General features: G+C 40.4%; 2 protein-coding genes across 2 annotated transcripts in view; one reads left to right on the plus strand and one right to left on the minus strand.

Annotated features, from left to right (window-relative positions):
• TBXAS1 (thromboxane A synthase 1) overlaps positions 1–4,139 on the plus strand; it is a 244,297-nt gene extending 240,158 nt beyond the window's left edge. Inside the window, exon 13 of the mRNA XM_014937534.1 lies at positions 405–4,139. Coding sequence (XP_014793020.1) covers positions 405–479 — 75 coding nt within the window. The 3' untranslated portion in view covers positions 480–4,139. The remainder of the gene's footprint in view (positions 1–404) is intronic.
• A 1,349-nt stretch (positions 4,140–5,488) lies between these two features.
• LOC106885235 (poly [ADP-ribose] polymerase 12-like) overlaps positions 5,489–20,309 on the minus strand; it is a 15,600-nt gene continuing 779 nt past the window's right edge. The window contains exons 2-13 of the mRNA XM_014937236.1: positions 20,227–20,281; positions 19,800–19,935; positions 18,456–18,750; positions 17,373–17,471; positions 16,006–16,129; positions 14,231–14,426; positions 13,494–13,614; positions 11,872–11,968; positions 10,788–10,866; positions 9,341–9,471; positions 8,486–8,637; positions 5,489–7,631 (exon numbers count right to left, since the gene is read on the minus strand). Of these exons, the coding sequence (XP_014792722.1) occupies positions 7,357–7,631; positions 8,486–8,637; positions 9,341–9,471; positions 10,788–10,866; positions 11,872–11,968; positions 13,494–13,614; positions 14,231–14,426; positions 16,006–16,129; positions 17,373–17,471; positions 18,456–18,750; positions 19,800–19,935; positions 20,227–20,281 (1,760 nt within the window). The 3' untranslated portion in view covers positions 5,489–7,356. The remainder of the gene's footprint in view (positions 7,632–8,485; positions 8,638–9,340; positions 9,472–10,787; positions 10,867–11,871; positions 11,969–13,493; positions 13,615–14,230; positions 14,427–16,005; positions 16,130–17,372; positions 17,472–18,455; positions 18,751–19,799; positions 19,936–20,226; positions 20,282–20,309) is intronic.

Consider the following 20,309-nt stretch of genomic DNA (forward strand, 5'->3'; position numbering starts at 1 on the left):
CCGTAGTGCAGAGTAATGTAGCAACACCACAGTCGAAATACTTTGATTTATACAGGGTGAGAATGGGTGTACATCTTTCATGGGATCTGAGCACTTTAGTATATGCCTATTGCTATGTACATTGCACCTGGCACTTATCCAGCAGCTCTAGATTTTACAGGGTTAATTTCTTTCTCTTCAGATCTACAGTATACCTGGGCAACCACTGCCTCAGCCTCTGGCTGTAAATTCTATTTAATATTATACCACCACTGCTGACTGTAAAACAAGTGCCTTACAGCTCCCACAGTAATCCTGGTATGAATTGTTCCCCCAGCAAAAATGTCTGTCTGTATGTGGTGGTGTTACACACGCATAAACAAATATATATAACTGTACATAAGATGCTATTTTTTTTCTTTCAGATTCCTTTACAGCTGAAATCAAAAGCCACACTTGGACCAAAAAATGGAGTCTACATTCTGCTAGAATCTCGCTAAAAGGAAACGTACATCCTGATGCCTCCTGGGATGGGACCCCTTGTTCAGTGACTCACTGGTTATAATCATTTTTCAAAACCCCGAAGACAGGTAGAAGCCTAAATCCCACTGATGGTCAGTAGGTGCTGCCTCACTGCCCTCCTGCAGGAGAGCCTCCAGTCACTTTTTTTAAACGAGACGTGAGCTTCACAGTCTTTTTGGTGGTTTTCAAATTGCTGCGAATAGTATCTGTAACGAAGCATCCCACTTTCACTTGCTTTTCCACATTACACTTCCTTTTATTCATCCTTGAGAAAGCTTTCTTCACGCTCAAGTTCAATACATGGAGCAGGCGTTAAGCATACACACAACTTAAAATAGATTTAATTACAATTCATTGTCTCACACATCTTTTTCATGCACTTACAAGATCCTACTCTACAAAAAGCCCAAGCACCACAGTTATAGCAGAAGGCCTGGGATCCAGTGCATCGGACTCTATCATGAACTCCGCTAAAAATCAAAGCACAATGCTTAATCTCTCCCTGTGTCTGAAAGTGGAAGGAGATGCACCTTCTTCATGCTTTTGAAGTGATTTGAAATACACTTAGATTAACGATTTGCACTCGACACATTGCATCAACGTGCCTGAAGAGTGAAGTTAAATGCTCACCAGTTAAATAGCTAAGACCAAAGAAATGAGGTGACAGCCATCTTTCCGGCTACTGAACTGCTGTTGGAAAGGTGGAGAAAAAGAATATACAAATTCAAAGAAAGCAGGAAGACTGGAGGAAATTTAAGGGTAATCAGGTGTTGGTACAACATCTGCTTCATGCTGAGGCTTTTCCTCTCCAAGAACTGCAGTGGCACCAACCTTATCTTGCTCATTGACTCAAGGAAATTAAGAGCACTGCACGTACTAAAGTCGATGGCAAGGGGGTGGAATCCATGATCATCAGTTACAGCAGCTCTCTTGATTCCTTACGTGACCCTGCAGCAGGTCACATCCCAAAGTGCCTCACCCCACTCAGGAAGGAACTTGCCTGATTGCCAGCTGCAGCAGTGCCTTGGAGCCATTCAAGCAGCATGACTGCGCACCTGCATTTTCCCAGCCAAAGCAGCAGGACGTTTCCTCTCTTCACATTCCCTCCGCGCTCTTTCCTGCTCCTCTACAAAGCCCTTCAGTCACCATACAGATAGTGGAGCATCACACAGCAGTGATCAATCGACCAGAAAAAAAAACCAACCCAAAAATATTTCTTTCAGTGGGCACCCCAAACTGTTTGACTGCACAACAAAACCATGAGAGAAGATGGTCTCAGTCTCAGGGTTCTTTCTTTCCTTTTTTTTTTTTTCTTCTTTTCTTAGGTTTTTATAAACAGCAAAAGTTCCTATAGCATCATACGAATAAGGAAGCACCTTTTGGTTCTTTGCAAGTGTCGACCTTCTGCCTGCTGACATGCTCTGCTTCAGAATTCCTCAGGTACAGCATCTCTTTGGGTGGTAGGCACAGAGAAGTGTCATGGCAGCAGGAGGAAGACACTGACTGCTCAGCTGCGCTGCAAAGATAGCTGGAGGGAGCCATCTGCTCACTGATCCCTAGATAGCTCCCCAGTTTCTCTCCAGCAAGCACCTTTTGCTGCCTTCTTCCCACATGCTGCCTTAACACTGATCAAATTACTGTATCTTGCTCCTGGAAGATTTTGTCTTTCAGGGGATTTTTTTTTTTTTTTTAAACTAGAATTGTACAGGTAGTGGTGGTGAAGAACCAACCTGGCAGTCTCAGAACTGTTTATATTTCCATGGAGCACCTCTGGCACGCTAAACAGAAGTGCCCTGTTACAGACATGCTAATATTGTTATTTATTTGAAAAGCAACAAACTGTATATACCCTAGTTTCTACACATTATCCATCATTTTTCCCTCTTGAAAATAGTGCAACGAACAGGTACAACTGGCAAAAAGTTACAGGACCTTGCCTAAAAACTTCTCACCTACCTTAATGAGCAGGAAGCTCTTCCCGGTCTGAAACCAGCTGTCAAAGGCTTGTTGGTCCCATCAAAATTTTTTTTAATCTTTTTCTTCCTTATGTGAATTAGCAGGTTGTTGTGTGCTTCATTTTTGACCAAACACTCCAAGACTAAATCAAGCTCATGCCTTTCTTCCATACGCTTTTGTATGGACTGTTCTAGAGCTTGTCTGAGTGCTACTTATATTCTCAATATTTATCCAAGAAAGTGCCCCTAATGTGTAGAGTAGCTGAACAACTCTTATTTCTGTGTCTGAAGAGCATTATCATCTTGAATACCGTGTTGACTCCATTGGAATAAAACAGTACTGCAGTGGCTGCAACTGGGCATCACCTTTTACAGGCTTGGAAACTGCACCGAGTATCCTTCCTGTTGCTTCTAAGTTGAATGCAGATGGTACATGCGCAAGTAAACTCACCTGAATCTGCACTAATTGTTTTTCAACTGTCCTGCTAAATTTTCTGGCTAGGAAGTATTATCTGTTTTCACCTGTCACATTTGCAGTGGTATGGAATAGAGGAATTATTTTAGCAGCTGTGGGCCAAGTCAGATTTCTGGAAGTGCATCATTCCTAGTCCTACATGCAGGCTGAGTGAGACACTCAAGAAGAGGGAGAAAAGGCTGCCAACTTTCCAGTAATATAGGAAGAGCCCCAAGCCATTTCTTCCTTTTAAACAACAGCTGCTGATACAGTCACGAGGCAGCGCACAGACATTTTACCAGGACACTTAATGAAGTTGGCCCTCCCCCTGTCTGCGTGGGCTTGGCTACATACCTAAAGAATGAGCCGCGGTGAGAGACCAGTGCTGCTCCAGCCTCCTAGAAAGAGAAAATTTGCAAGAAACAAGACATGAGATTGACAGCAACTCTCCGAAACAGAAACTGATGGTATGTTTGTTAATCACAGTGTGTGCATGGACCCATATAACAGTCCCAAACTGAGCCTGAGCAGCTGCTTTTAGGATTCATAAAAAACAAAAACCCTACCAAAAATAATAGTAAAAAAAGCATTATGTTTATAGTTGCAACATCAAAACATAACTTTATACCCTTAAGTTGTTATGGTGACTGAGCATTTGTGGTACAGCATGCTTCAGTCAACAGCAGTTGAGTCTAGGGAGGAACAAGGAAGCTGATTTAAAATAATGTCTGTCCTCAAAACAGTGTGTTGTCTTGCATTGCGGAGCTGTGGGTTTGTTTGAAATTGGGCATGTCTGTTTTACAAAAGGGACTTAGTCATTCTCTGACAGCTGATACAAAGCAAAGGCTGCTTGGAAAAGGAAAGCTTCTATTAAAAACATCTTCTGGGACTTTGCAATGATTACAGAAAGCTGTCAGTATAAAATGGTATTTTTAATGAGACTGCTTATATAGAAAACCTTTACAGTTTTGTACTTTAGAAATAGTGTGCCTAGAAAAAAAATGGAGCTGAGTGTTTGAAATGATTATGCTTCGTTGATTGCAAATTTGAACTATCTGTTCTTACCTGGCATTAAACTGCAGCATTGCCTCTCCGTGTGTGATACTTTCTGAAATGACCACCTTTTCATTTCCCTTTTGTTAAACGATGTTTCCATCTTGGACACAACTTCACCTAATATCAAACTTTTCTGTGCATTTACAGTAATAAACATGTTAAAAGAATTTAAAGCTGACTTATAAACTGTTTATTTCATTGCTTGGTTTGCACTGGCCCTGCTGACTTTCTTCTGAGTGTGAAAAGTCTGAGCAGCGGCCAAGATGTTTGCTCCCTGCACTTGTGGGTGCTATAGATACTTTCAAGGTGTTAGCAGAATTCCCTTAGTTTCTAGGATTTTTGCAGGTAGATATGAATTCATGGCAGTGCCTTAAACACAAAGTACAAGGGAGTTATTCCAGCCCATGGAGCCCATCCCCTGGCAAAACAGATGAGCACCAGAACCCTGGTCATGTAACAGCCATCCCTCCTGGATTTTGTGCTGGAAGTGCTCCAGGTAAAGCAGCATTTCTACAACTCCCACTCGCCCTTTGGCTCAAAGGCAGCTCTGAGCAATGGTTTCCAAGAAGTGCAAGTCTTCTCCAAGCCAAGCAGCACTGAGCACACCACCATAGCTGGTACGTGCCGTCCACCTACGTTCCCCTTTTCCACCAGCCATACTTTGCCAGGCTGCAGGTACCCAAACCGGGTAACGTACTGCCACTCCTTTGCTGCCACCATTTACAGACAGGATTTTTGACACCCACATCTTAGCAAACCTAGGCAGAATATCATGACAAACCTGATTATAGGGAAAAGTCATTAAATGGTGTGGTGGGTTGACCTTGGCTTGCTGCCGGACCCCTAACCACCCCTGAGGGGATGGGGGTCAGGGGTCCATAAACTACCATGCACCACACCAGTTACTTGGCTTCTGCTGGCTCGCCATCTGTCTTGCCAGGATGGACCTGTTATCAGAAAAGGAAACAACCTTCACAACTTACCTTTCTCTTCACATGGTGTAGGAGTGAGCAAGATTATTACACTGTTCCTGCTTAGCTTCTTGCCTCGAGCAGCTAACTCAGAAGAAGAGGTTCGATATCAATTTTTGTTTAAAGTTTAGATTTAATCCAAACAGCTCTTCGATCTGTTGATTTGCAAATGCAATGCAAAGAGCTGTAGAGGGAATCCACTACTGAACAGCAGCACCTTTAAGAAAGTTTCCAAGAACTCAGAAATGTGGTGAAACATGGTACTTTTAGTATTGAGAGAGAGAAAAGCATTACTAGGAATTTAGTGGTTTGAATACCCATTTACTACACACAAGAAAGTTATCACTGCAGTTTCAGAAGTGGAAAACATGGGAACTTTTCTATGTTAATGGAGAAATAACAGATGACAAAATATCACAACCAGCCATTTTTTTCCAAGTTGTTTAACTTGCACACACCCACCCACCCCCTTACACATCACTTCCAAGAATTAAGGTAAAGGTTTCAAAAATATTACTAGATATCAAAAAATGTTATTAAAAAGTACTTCATTTGCATTAAAAAGTGTTGGTTTTAATTTTCAGGCAAAAGATTAACATGACTTCAGCTCTTCCAGTTTTTAGCTGAAATGCTGATTATGTTCAGAAGAAGAAAAGCATACCACCAGCATTCTCATTTGCCATAAATGTGTAGACGAATGGTTTTTTGCTTTGACAGCTTCTGTATAGATATGAAAACTTTCATACATAATGTTTCCTTCTCAATGAATATAGTATTTGCTGACAAGCTCATTTGCTTGCATGAGATTTTTCATATATGTTCTATTACAAATCTTCCAAAAGAAAGAATACAGTCAACTTGCTTTTCCACATCCTGTGTTTTACTAGGTTTAAACACAAATAGGAGTATTTTCCTTTAGACAGCATGCTGCTAGTTTTACAGTTCATATAAAAAGGAGTTCTGCACAGCCTTACTCCAGCTAATTATGGCTAAACTCCTGCTTCACAGTGCTGAAGTAATAGAGATTTACCCAGTGTACATCTGTCAGTCATCATCCAGATGAATTAAAAAGAAGTGCTTCTACAATACAGGTAGAGATGAGCTTTTTTTGGTCCTATATAAAGTATATTATAAGGCTTTTTGCAGTACACTATAGCGAACATACTCATTTAAGAGCATTAAAGCTGTGATTAAGTATCTGTCTATGCATCAGCAACTTTAATCATAAGAAATACTTGACAGTTCAAGTTTTTTTATTATCTGCATACATGTATGCTGACAGCTCAACACTAATAACAGCTTTTGCTGGGAAAAATTAAATATTCAACTTATTCTTCAGATTTTTAAAGTTTCAGCTCTGTGGCTGAAGATCACTCCCCAGGTAAGCATGATTTTCCTGCAAGAAAATCCAAACACACCTTCATTACACAGGTAACCATTGTATCTCCTGCAACCAAAGGGGCAGTACACCTAATGAGAGACAGTCACCTACTGTCTTTCCCAACAGCTGTAAGAGAACCATAAGTTGCTCCACAGAAACAGGGTATTGCTAATCAAGCAATGCATTTCACTCTTAAGAACGATATTCTTAAATGACAGGGGGAGTTGCCTCCTCTTCTTCCCCCCAGCACCTGTCAGCACTCTCTGATTTGTAGGCACAGTGAAAGTAATGAAAAACTTGTGTTATCACAGACCTAAAATACATCATTTATTTGACAGAGTAAGTCAACTGAGTAGGACACGTCAAGCAACCCCTGCTATGCTTCAGGTCTTTGGTACTTGTTTTAAATGCGAAAATTAACAAGTGAAAGTAAGTCTCTGTTCCTTTTTAACAAGGAAGTTTAATTTTTGAGGCTTTTTTGGTGAAGATTAAGTATGGACTGAAAAACAGTGCTGCTAAGAATTTATGCAATGAGCTGAGCACAGAGAGAGTCTCATTTGCGAACACCTGGATGTATACTGCTACAGGAGACAGATTATTAAAAAAACAGGTTTTATCAAATTTCAAGTTAAAAAAGATAAACAGGTAGAAGACAGCCTCTGACCAACAAGAACTTGTAAATATCTATCTTGAAACAATTATAACTAAATATTGCTTAAACTTGGTAGTCATAACCAATCCTCATGTTACAACCATCAGCAAATTCAATGAATACATCATAAAAGTCTCTAGTAATGCAGAGAAACATGATACCTGCTAAAGAATAGGAGACAAACGCAGAGTTTTAAGAATTCTAAGACATCCTTTGTGTCTTTTTACCCCTTGTTTTCTATTGCACAGGAATGATTGAGAATAAATGTTTCTGAACACTCAACCCACCCAATTACATAACTTCTAAAAATAACTTTTTCTCCCTTAAGCCAATACTAAAAAAAAAATGTTTATACCAGCTGAACATAACGGTGACAGGTTTTGGTGCTATAGCATTTTTGCTAATGCCTGGTCAGTGTATTCTATGAGATACTCTGGGTAAATCTGCTGCTTGTCAAAGACAACAAAGATAGAAGGGTTTAAAGAGCAATTCACACAACTGTCATAGAAGTTTTGACTGTCCTTCAGGGGAGGCCGAACATAAGAAGAACAACCAAGAGTGAACTCCCCCACCAGCACCCGTGCCAGAAACATGGTCTTGGTGTGTAAGTCTTCCCTGCAGTAGTTGTCAGAATAAGAAGCATCTCTTGCAAAATAGCTTCCTGCAGAAGAGACACCAAGACAGAGTTGATAAGACACCAAAATTGCATGGAAGGAAATGATACAGTATGAAAGCGAATTCATAAAATCTAGTTCATGAATGGCCTTCCAAAGCCTTCACTTGTCCTGTATGTCCTTCTTAGTGAACATGACCACACTTTTATTTTTTCACAGCACACATATTTAAAAGCCACACCAGCAATGTTTTAAATGTTATCACATTCCTCAAAAAGATTTCTTTCTGACCCTAGATGTCCACCTTCCCAATCTCACCCCACTTCCTCTCCTGACAAAGGATACTAATATCGATTAGAACATTTCTGAGAGTTACAAAGTATTCAATTGGATGGGTGCTAGTTAGTCAGTCAGCCTGTCTCTTGGCTAATTCCACTTGGTACGTTGATCCTTTCCTGTATGCAGGACTATGTAAAGGAATATAATTTGCTAACAAGGCAAACAGCCTGTAACCAGGATTTACATTCCTGGGGAAAAAAAAAAAAAAAAAAAAAAAAACCACCACCAAAACCCAAACCAAATAATGCCACGTTGCCTTCCTGTAGGAGCTTGGAGAAATTGGAACATAATTAAGGCTGGACTTTAGGAGAAATCGTCCCTAGAATTGGCCTCTCCTAAGCTTGTCTTTTCTTGCAAGGACAAGAGTGGAGCAGAGAGGTCACAGCCTTTCAGCATGCCTTAGCTCCTAATGATCCTTGCCAAAGCCACTTATGTTGTCCACATCACCACAGAGATAAGCCCTAGACTGGCTGAATACCCACTTTCTAACTTTACACCTCTGCAGTAACTACAGAGAATTTTTTTAGCAAGTCTAACGTTAATAACAGAGCTGAAAAACAACCTTTGCCGTAGACTGTCCCATGAAGGCCACAGATCCTCCAGTCAAAGTTTTGCTGGCAGATGGCATCAATGTGTTTTTTACTGGTCCCATGAAATAAAAATCGCTCATCCACAGCCTTTCCACCATTGCTCTTCTGCATTTGTTCCTTCTGCCTGCAATAAGAAGCAGTATCTTTGAATTCCACGGTCGCTATACCCAGAAAGGCATCCTAGCACTCAGAGACCACTTTTCACAATGGGTACATTCTGAAAATCCTCAAGGCCTAAACTTTGGGCATACAGGGTATAGTACTATCTAGCTGCGTACAAACACAATTTCATTATACACAAATGCCTCCAGATAAGATATTTAATAATAATAATGTTCTATTCCATTCACTGCCTATTGGGAGAGGGGAAGGAATCTTAGCATTATTTTTTCTCTAAAGACAGGAGTTCATGTTAAGGCTTTCCCTCAGTAAGTTTTGTATTTAATTTTGAAGGCTGTTTCAGTTTTGACCAGCTACAAACCAGTGTTTGTGCCAGATGTGACTGATCACCAGCTTCAAGGCTTCAGTGGAAGGCAGCTCTCCTGGACACAGGCCTGACAAAAGCCAGAACCACCTACTCAGGAGCAAGGATTCCTCCCACAGAGCTCATCTGACTATTCCAAGCTCTATTTTTCAACTGAGTTTTGGTTTTGTCAGTATCTCTTTATCTCCATGTTGATCCTGGCTAGGTATTTCAGTGGGGGAGTGGAAGTAGACTCTTAAATGCAGCTGGATTTCAGGAAAGCATGTGTCTATCCTTAATATACAGCTAACTGCAAAACCAACAAACTTCATGCACACATACCAGAGCAGTGTTTTACACATACCATTGATACAGTTCCCAGAGAGATGGGTTCTGAACTCTACAAATCCTTTTAATAGCTGTTTTGGGCATTGTGCGTTGAAAGTCCACCTTGACTTTCTTGTATTCTTCAGAAGAACTGTCAAGCTCAATCAGCTGTAAGGAAAAGATTAAAAAGCTACTCTCATCTTTTACTAAGTCATAGCAAAGCCACCCTAATTAGTGCACTACTCAGACCTTGAAAGTCTTTTCTGTGAAGCAGATACGAGCAGCAAAAATACTCCTGGAAAAAAAGGCAGATTAGAAATCCCTGCCCTGTAAAAGTGAGCTCTTACATAGGGAACATTAACTACTTGTGTTTAAGACACACAGGTTGCTCTCTCACAGGACGTTAAAGGAGCTGCATGCTTTTGTGCAGCCACCCAGCACCTTTCAATATTTAGGCCAAGATACATTTGCATGCATATATCAAACAGTACCCCAATATATAGAAGAAATGAGCACATAAGTAGAAAAGAATGGAGAATTCATGTTGCAGCAAATCAAAGAGTACCGCTACACCCATGCTTTTTAAATCTTTATCATTTATACTCCCTACAGATGGTCAACACAAACTGCACTGCCTGTTATGTTTTTAAATAAATTGAAAAGGCTTTATTTGACCAACCATTTTAGGGAAGAGCAGGGACACACTGCGAAAAATCAGTTCATTACATGACAGTCCAGAAAGCAAGCAAAGTTTTCTACTTGCATGTTTTCCCTAGGAACATCAAGAATGTCAACATTAGCCTTTCCTACTTTTTATTGTCAATTTCTTGAGGATTTGCATTTTGCAAGTTAGTAATTTTGATGCTTCATACACAAAGATCTTTTCTGTAGGCATAGTTACTAGAGTTGACAGAGGTGGTGCGGGAGGCAGGCAGGAAGGCAGCAAAGGTAAACCATGCAGATATTAACTGGGTGTGTTACAAAGGTAAACAAGCTCACTCCACTGGAATTATGGCACATTTTAATAAATGATCCCATCCTGAACTCTGCTGATTTCAGCAATACTCCATAGATGTACAACAGTCTACTTTTATACCAGCTCAGGGAACGGCTACCCTGAAGTTGAGAGGCATGAATTATCTCTGATGCTTCAGCACATGTTGGACTCCAAAGCTATGTATTTTGAGCACCAGTAACAGTCTTGCTAATACAGCATAAGGTTCCAGCAAATTTGCCAAGAATGGGGTAAACACTAGCAGTGAAGGTCAATGTTGCCATAGTTATACTGCTGCCATTTGTTAGCTTAAATCTGGGTCTAGTTTCACCTCTAGGTCTTCCCAGTGTGAAATCAGGCTCAAATTTACCAACACCTCTGCGTTATGTAAGAAACAATCACCTACAAAGGCACAGGAAAAACTGAACTTGTTGCAAACAAACCTGTATGCAATAAAACTGATGGAGATCAAAAATAAAAAGCTCCAAACCTTGAATCCCAGTTCAGGCAGGGCAGATCTGTCCCAGTGAGCTGGAATGCCCTTAAACTCTTCTGTATGTTTAAAGCCCCTGCGCATTTTAAGACATTACAAATAGGTAATTAAAACAAAAATACATTTTATATACATATGATACTAAACATTTTGCCAAGTTTAGGGAGAATATAGACAACTGAATATATTCAGAGTATTTCAAAATTGTCTTTTCAGTTGGGTACACGAAAATATTTGTTCCAAATCATCATGTCAAGATTTACGGCAGGAAGCAATATGCCAAATGAGAAATAAAATAATTAGATATGCACTGAACTAAACATGAAAGTAATTCTCATAGTTGCAAAGAGTTCAATGTGTGCATAAAAGCTCTGCTACACTGGGCAGATAAATAAAATGCACCCAGTACCATATCAGTATGACAGAAACAGGATAGATACAGTCCTCCCCTCTACTTCCACCCCACTTTTAATTAATGTGTTTAGCTGCTCTATTCTGCGTTGCTTAAGCAAGCACTGTGTGTTCCAAGGGAATGCATAAAAAAAAGTTGGCTGATACACACAATTATATAAAACTTCTTCCCTTGCACACTCCCACTTTTTGCTCCACCTGTAACAAGTACTACTTTCCCCTCACATTGTCTGACTGTTCTCAAAAAAATTGTTTCTAAACTTACAACTTAGCTTTGAAAATTAGTGATCCCAGATTTCAGAACGGAGCAGTACCCATAAAGGTATTACTTGCATCTGTATCAGCCTCTCTAATAAGATCAACTAAGTTGCTAATCAGCAACTCCCTACAGCATTGCTACAAGTTGAATTATTCTCTATGCTTCCACACTTCCTGTGGCCAAACCCAAACTTCCTTCATCCCCGAGGCCCTTGAGTTGTTTGAAAACTGTTGGCCAGGCTGCAATACTGCCCCAGCTAGATATTGTTGTAGGAAAGGTATGGTCCTTTCCCTCCCAATTTCTTTTACAATTGCCTTAACAACTACTCCTTCACCTTATTAACATCCTTGGAAGACACTGCATTCACAATGCACTAAATTCATCATCTCATAATGAGCAGTTGCAGTTTACCTTTTTCTTGTCTTTTCTACCTCTGCCTGAGAGACAAATTTAGGTCTTCTACAAATCTCTCTCTCTGTTGTGTAGCGAAGGTTTTTCTGAATCATGGCTGAGGAAAAAAAAAAGATAAAACATAAACAATCAGAAAGATGTTTCACAAGGCCTTCACGCTGTGGCAAAACTTGCCACTAAGGTGTTTTGTCAAAAATGTTGCAAAAAAGGCACCGAGCTTTTTTTCTTGCTGCGCAAACGGAAGTTGGAGCAGGATGTGGAACCCGCAGTCTGTCTGTGTAAATCACCAAGACAGATTTTAGTTTCGGTTTTGCTCGTAACTTCAGAAGAATTATGACACTGGTAGCCATTTCCTATTCATTGCTCCATCAACTGCACTTAACCAAAAAGGATCATTGTAAAATAAGTATCTACTTTTGCTCCATGGACTGCATCCCCTTTTTCTCAATTTGCAATCAAGGCACCATCTTCCTACATTTATTTGCAGATTTCAAACCCTGTAAATGCAACCTTACAGCTACCACAGGGCATCCATTTTTATCGGCCACCAACAGAAACAAGTCACAGCAAACTGAATTTTAGAGGCATTCTATCTGGATCTAAGAAACTGTAGCTACTGCCACATCGTACTGGCAACTAAAAGTCAATAGCAGCCAGCAGAGCGAGGCCTCATCTTCAAAGAGAGATACACAGGAAGAAAACAAAGAAAGAAAAAAAACCAAACAAACTCTAGGCACCACCAAGCCTAGAAACTAAGTTTTGGAAGATATCTACATTGCACATTTGCCTGCATTACTAAAAAAAGTCCAAACCTTAGAAAAGGGATTGATTTACTGTGCAACTTCCTCTTCTAAGCCAGACAAGTTTCACCAGCATTGCTTTCAATTAAATCACAAACAATGTCTCACGTGAGAGGGTAACAGAGAGTTGGATCAAAGGCAACTATACCAAAACGACAGTCTAGGCAGGTTAATTCCCACCACCACTGTTCCCATGATTTTTGAAGAGGACACCTGGAAAGGCAACAGCTCAGAGAGTACACTGCCATAACAAGTGGCTTAAATTTCCTCAACTCTTGGAACATCTTCCTACTTTGACACAGGCAAGGTATTTCCTCAGCCTTTGCAGACAGGCAGAGCTACGAAAAGAAAATAGCTACATAAATATTGCAATGCTAAGGATTGTCTGGACCCTACACCTTGCCCAAGTATTCATTTTTCTGCAAGTCAGTGATCAATGCAGACTGGAAGCTGCCTTACCAAGTCTTCCAGAAGTTTCTCACCATTTGTGTCAGTATCAATGGCAATGTCACACTTCAAAATGTCTATCAGCAAGTCAAAACCTAGTGCAAGAACTTCTCTAAAAAAGAAGATCTGTAGAAAAAGAAGTGCCACTTTGCTTATGTGAACAGCTCTTATCCTGAGAACTTCGATAGAAGCTGTCTCTGTAAGCACTGCAGTTCAAAGTTCAAAGTTCAAATTTCTCTCTCCTATCTCCTGTACTAATGTAGTTTAAAATCTCAAATTACCTAAGAGGAAGGAAGGGAGGGAGGAATGAAAAGAGAGAAAGGAAGAGAAAGGAAGAGAAACAGAACTTAAAAAAACAAAGCAAACAGAACATACCTCCAAAATCAAGTTCATATTCATGACATCCAGCTTTGAAGTTCAGCTTTGGCGAACTTTCGGCTAGATATGCCTTCTCCAGGTCTTCACTGGAGACAGTGGCAGCCACATGACGATCATCCTGTCAGGCCAAAACCAGAGAAAAATAATAAAAAAATTAAAAAAAAAGATTCTCCTGGTCTGGTATTTACAAGCGAGTTTAAAAACCAAGAACTATCATATGGTACAGTGGCTGCAGTATGGATCAGCCTTTGTGCATGACAGTGGCTATCAGGCAAAAGCTATGTATTAAGCGGTTGAAATTGCCTCTAAAAAAACCCAAGCGGTGCTAGGAAACCTAAACTTACATTGTGAAGTGCACGCGGTGAACACTACTACTGAGGCTGCACGTTCACCAACCAGACTTTAGCAAAGACGCACAAAATCCCACTGGAACCTCAGAAAAGAAAGTTTTAGTCATGAGCAGCTAATGTAGTCCTATCTGACAGGACTAACTGAAGAATTATCTGTCTGTAATTTTTGTGACTCACCAGAGAGCACTTCCCTACATGAACCATTAAATTCTCAAGGAAAAGATCCCATTAGGCCTCTAAAGTCCAACTGTACAGTGTGAGTGAGAGGTAGGAATGGGACAGGGTGGAGGGTGACAAAAGAGGGGAGCATACAAACATTGTGCATTTTTCAGTTGTTCCGCACTTTTAAAAGACTTGAGTGTCTCCTCATTTCTCCACACTTACTTTTTGTCCATACTCCTGCCACAGACCGTATTCATCTTTCCAGTACCAGAGCCATTCTGTTGTAAGAATGAAGTGAGGGGGTTTGGTCACAGAGGAGGCTGTAGAAAGACGTCTGACCTTTGCAAACCCACAGCACATATTCACAAAACAGATACGTGACAAGACAGAGCCACTTTCAGTGACAGCATTATTAAATCTGTAAAAAAAGGGAGAAAAAATAATAATTGGAACTGTTTGTGAAGCTTTACCCATAGGTTCAGAAGCTCACCACAAATCTGCAAATTAAGTCAACATCATTCAAAAGCAGAACACAAACCTGCAATTTCAACAACAATCCCAGTTCTGTCCTGTGTTTGTACATATTTTGGATTACAGTATCATCTCTCACATCTGTTCCGTGCATAGTAACCACTATCAACTCAGAAATTAAGAGAGTTACATAAGATGAACAGAAACAGCGGAAAGCATAGACTGCCTTCTTGCTAGCCATCTAGATTCTAGGCAGAACACTCTCATAACTTGAGCACAGCTTCAAACAGCCTTTAACATAACATATAGGAGGGCTAGGTAACTCCTCCACCACGGGACACAGCATACTGGCATGAGCCCCTTCCAATACCCTCTTCATGCTATATAACCAGTTCCAAATTCTTAAAGGTATTTCCGATTCTTAATGGTTCTCTGCACCCAAGAGTGTCTCTCTCTACAGGTACACAGGGTATTCTACCAGTTCCACAATATAGGGGGTGGGGAAGGCAGCAAGAGGGACAAGTCTCATGCTGCCTTTCCATCCTCCATCTCAAAAGGTGAAAGAGAAGGTTACTTTTAATCATGGGTCAAGCTGCATATTGACAAGCTCTAACCAAAGCCAGATTCCCACAAGTATTTGTGATAAAAATCACCATTCTCTGCAGTTTTCCAGCCATTCTTACTGAGGATTAACACTTCCTATGGTAGCATCAGTAGGAAGTATTTATACATTTTTTCACAACCAAGAATACTAGAGTCTATGGGTCAGTCACATAAAATAAGTGTGGTGGATTGACCCCGGCCAGCAACCAAGCGTCCACACAGCTGCTCACCCATTTGCCTTCTCCTCCTCCACATGACAGAGGACAGAAAATAAGAAGGGCAAAAGCCAGAAAAGTTGTGGGTCAATATAAAGGCAGTTCAATAGGTGAAGAAGAGGGAGTGTAAATAAACAAACAAATAAATAAAGCAAAATAAATTGCTCAACAGCAGCCACCTGGGAAATCAAAACCCCAACCTTCTTCTTCCTCTGCTCCAGGTTTCATTGCTGAGCATGGCATTATATGGTATGGGAGATCCCTTTGGTCAGTTCAGGTCAGCTGTCCAGGCTGATCCAACCCCTTGCCCACCCTTAGCCTGCCCACTACAGAGAAGCCAGACAGAGTGGGGAAAAAGAGAAAGCCTTGACTCTTGGCAAACCTGCTCAGCAACGTCTAAAACATCAGTGCATTATCACCACTGTTTTAGTCACAAATCCAGAACATAGCACTATACGGGCTGCTATGAAGAAAGTTAACCCCATTCCAGCCAAACGCAGAGGGTCATATACACATTCCAGGCATAAGTAAGTCACAAGGGATCAGATCTCCAGCAAGAGGAGACAAGCAAAGTGAGGTCAGTACAAGAATATCAAATGAAGCTACTTATGTAACAACTGCAATTGAATTGTAACAATTTATAACCACCAAAAGCCTGGTCCAATACAGTAAAGTCCAAACATTATTCAATTTTGAAAGAGTTTATACCTGGTGTTACTGGGGTCACAATATGCTTTTTCTATTTCTTCCATATTCTTCAAGTCCTTCCAGGTATTACCATCAGACACCTGCCATCTATATGGCAAGTGAAAATGAATCCTGATACACTTGTCTATAAAAGTTTAAAAATGAAAATTAAAAAAAAAAAAAGAGATGCATTATTTTCACAGGCTATGAGAAACACTCCAACATCTCAGGGCTGCACATCTAGCTGGTAAAAGTATCAAATGCATAGCTATGGAGAGCATTCACCTATGGAATCATTACAAGCAATATTACAGAATTTTTCAGCATGAGCAAGCAAAAGAGTTTTTGAGTTTAGGCAGTAGTTTAGTTTCTGTACCTACTAGATGCACTTTGTGCATCAAAATCGCTATCAGGAGCTCAGTGGTGAAGAACTGTTTTGTCTTCGCAGTTTCAGACACAAATATTTACAAATAATCAAGACCACATGCTCACACAAGGCTATTATTTCATATATAGAATAACAGTGTAGACACAAATATCTATGCTTAACCACTTAGGCACAAAGTGGTATAATTGAGGGAAACAAACAAACAAAACAAATGAAAAAACCCCACCAGTGCTTAGTTTTAGGATAGGAGGTAGCTTGTTCAGAGACTTCAAGAAGTCTCTAAGGATCCAGGCCTCACCAGGAGAAAGAGTAGTGGTAGCTGTGGCCCAGGTACCACTAAGAAATCATTCAAAGAGTCAGCATGCAGTGATTTCTCAATAGAGTGAAGATGCCATCACCAGTACACATAAACATGAGGCTAGCTTTCATAGCAGAACAACAGGCAGCTTAACTACAGTGAAAGTCAAGGAGACTGCACTACACAGTGTGTATGTGTACTGTGTAGTGAAGTGTGAGAAGGTGTGCACCGCATCAGGGAGCCACTCAGGTCAAGAACATGGAGAAGGATAACAAAAAGACAAGAACAAAGCTGGCACAGCAGCCTTTTTCCTGCACAAGGTGGAACATTTTGAAAGGGAGACAGCTCAGGCAGATGGAACAGAAGAGCGGTAGAAGAAACAAGGAAGAATGCAGAATTCAGAGTATCTTTTGTAGCTGTTTGGAAATAGGTCTCCTATCATTCAGCAGTCCCTTAGGTGAACACAGGTGGAGTAGCCAATCTCCAACACAGGCTGACATTATACATTTCAGAGTTAAAACAACTCCTTTGTTTAGTATACCAGATAGGTCAAACACTTTCCTACCAGCACTCAAAATTACAATGAGATTTAATTAAAGATAAACATAAGATCTGAAGTTTCCCCTTTCTGTGAAAGGCATCTATCACTTCCTTCTTATAAGAAAAAGAAAACAGACTGGACTTGCTACAGTCACAACCTACCTTTGAAGCCACAACTTCGGTACAGATGATATAAACAGATCTGTTCCGATTCATCACCATCTGTAGTTGAGGACTCTTGGCTAGAACTGTGTTTTCTCTCTAGAGGAGGGAATTATAAGCCTTATTAACACTCTTTGCTTGAACAAGCTCTCTTAAAAGCACACCTATGAGTAGAGAAGATGCCAAAACCCGCTGTTTATAACTAAGTAACTGCATTCAGCTCCAGAAAGGCACTGAAGTCTTTGATAACCTTGTATACTCAAAAGTCCTATCCCTTTATCCATCCTTTCTGAACTTGATTTTCCTGTAACTGCTAAATTCCTCAGATGCAGCTTTTAGCTAACACCACAAAATAATAGAATCCAATGCCTTTACATTTCTAGATGCACTTGTGTTAACCATGGATTCCACGTAGCTGTTCGCATTGGCAGATATAAAATCTTAAGTCTCAAAATTTGATACTTCTGTAAACCAAGGAAACAAAGAAGGGAAGAAGGAACTGGAGGGAGGACTGCAGAGATGAACATACACATACACACTTGGATTTTCCATTATGTTATCCTTTTCTTCCCTGCTAAACCATACTTAACTTACAATTCTAAGGAACTTCAAAAGAAAAGAACAAACAAAATACTACATCTCTGAGAAGTAACTAGGGTTCTCCTGCCTGTGAATTCTTGTGCTAGACAATCACTACATTAAAGAAAAAAAAATAATTGTGTGATTATAAACTACTTTAAGTGCCACGCCTTTTCGTAAACAGTTCTTAACACTTGTTAGTATTTTTTACCAAGAAAAAAATTATAGTGCTCCATATTTCCAGTTCCTGTTATGCTTTTATAACCTCAAATTTAGGACATTTATAAATACCAAGTACTTTACTTCTCAGGAACCATTAATGCCTCGAAATCTACTTCAGTTGTCAAGACACAAATCTCTGACAATGAGATGGGTACAAAGTCCCTCCTAAAAAACATAACAAGATGTGAATTCAGTTTTCTATTTCTTAATGACATCTGTGAGAATGCTACATTCACCATACTAACTCTTCTTCTGATGTTTCCAAAAGATGGTATAATTTACCTTTGCATGGTGAAGACTTGGCATCTTCTATGTCACACATGTTCCTGTCGCCATTTTTTATGTCATACATGTTCCTATAAATGGAGGGCAGTTTCTCAATAATGTTTGAGCTGAGTCCCTGTCTCTCCAGTTTCTCATAACATTCTGACTTAAATAAGTCATGGGATCGCTTGCAGCTTCTGCCAAATCTGCACTGTCCCTGCAAATAGTACTGGCAAACATGCAGTTTGGTGCAGATCTTTTTATAAGTACAAGATCCATAAGGTCCATCACCTTTGTTATAATACAAGCAGACCTTGGGTAGAGGAAAAAAAAAAAAAAAAAAGATTAAGGTACAATGGGCTCATAGAGACTGTTCGAAATCACCATTTTTTTTACAGCTACATGTTTGTGTTTGCATTTAAAAGACTTATACATGTCTCTTCTTTCCTCTTGTTTTCCAAACTTGATAGTTTTTGCTTTTCCCTGCTAATGCCTTCAGATATCTTTCAGCAGACAACAACCACCTTACAGACATCAAGCAGATGGGAGTTTGTTCTAAGTCACATAAATGTAGGATAGCGGATTTTACTGTGTCACTACCTGAACTCTTTGGCTTTCCAGTTTTAGAATAGTGAACTTTTTTGACCTGAATTTGATGGTAGGAGGTACTGGATCTGGCTAGGATAGAGTTAACTTTCTTCATAGCAGACCATACCACTCTATGTTTTGGATTTGTGACCAAAACTGTTGATAACACACCAATGTTTCAGCTACTGCTGAGCAGTGCTTGCAGGTTGTCAAGGATTTCTCTTTTTCACACTCTACCCCCCACCCCAGCCCTGGGTTGGCTGGAAGTAGACAAGAAACAGAGAGGACACAGCTGGGACAGCTAGCCCAAACTGTCCAAAGGGATAATCCATGCCATATAATGTCATCCTCAGAAATAAAAAAAAGTCAGGGAGTAGAGAAGGTGTGTCCTTCCTACAAGTTGGCCCTTGCTCAGAGACTTCCTGGGCATCAGTGTGCTTGTGGGAGGTGGTGACTAACTTCCTTTACAACACTTGTTTTCTCCCTTCTTTCTTCCACTTGCTAAACTGTCTTTATCTCCGTTCACAAGTTTTCTCACTTCTGTGCTTCTTGTTTTCTCTCACCTGTCCTGCTGCAGGCAGGGAAGAGGGGAGTGTGTGAGGGGCTGTGTGAGTGCTTAGCTGCCAGCGAAAACAGAAGCTGCAGATTTAAAGTTTCAGATTTGCGTTACGCTAACTAAACTGACACCCAGCATCTCCATCTAGTACCAAGCCTCTTGCTTTTTGTGATGCTCACTGAAACACAAGGCAAAGAAACTGTCACAGTACTACTCACCTCTGGTAAGAGGGAAGGGTCATTTTGAAGCAAAAGCTGGCGAAGTTCATCACTGTTAAAATACTCAAGTCCATATTGCTTTAGAACATAGAGATTGTGGTCCGAGTGGAAGTTGTGAACAAACTTGCATACCTTCCTACAAGTTAAGAAACCCAAGCACAAAACAAGTGTAACAGACTAGTACTATTTTGCTACCCCACCGGTATTACACTAAGCAGTTTAAAAAGCACACCAAATTAGCTAGTTTCAGAAGATTCTGTAGCGTTCCTTTATGAAGTAATTATGTGATGTGCTAAACAGATTACATAATTACTCTGCAGATAATTGCCATGCTATTTCTGATTTACAGTCATTATAGCACTAAGCGTAGTCTGCCAACATGGGCAGTTTTTTGACCCGCAGCTCACAACCACGCATGAGAAAACACCGAAACCGCCGGGGCACCGCACCCTCCCACTCGAATCGATAACCACATTCCCCAACTTCACAGGGCAGAAAGCGACCAGATTC

The sequence above is a fragment of the Calidris pugnax genome, unplaced genomic scaffold (genome assembly GCF_001431845.1).
Source record: "Calidris pugnax isolate Ruff unplaced genomic scaffold, ASM143184v1 scaffold1, whole genome shotgun sequence".
Taxonomy (NCBI): Eukaryota; Metazoa; Chordata; class Aves; order Charadriiformes; family Scolopacidae; genus Calidris; species Calidris pugnax.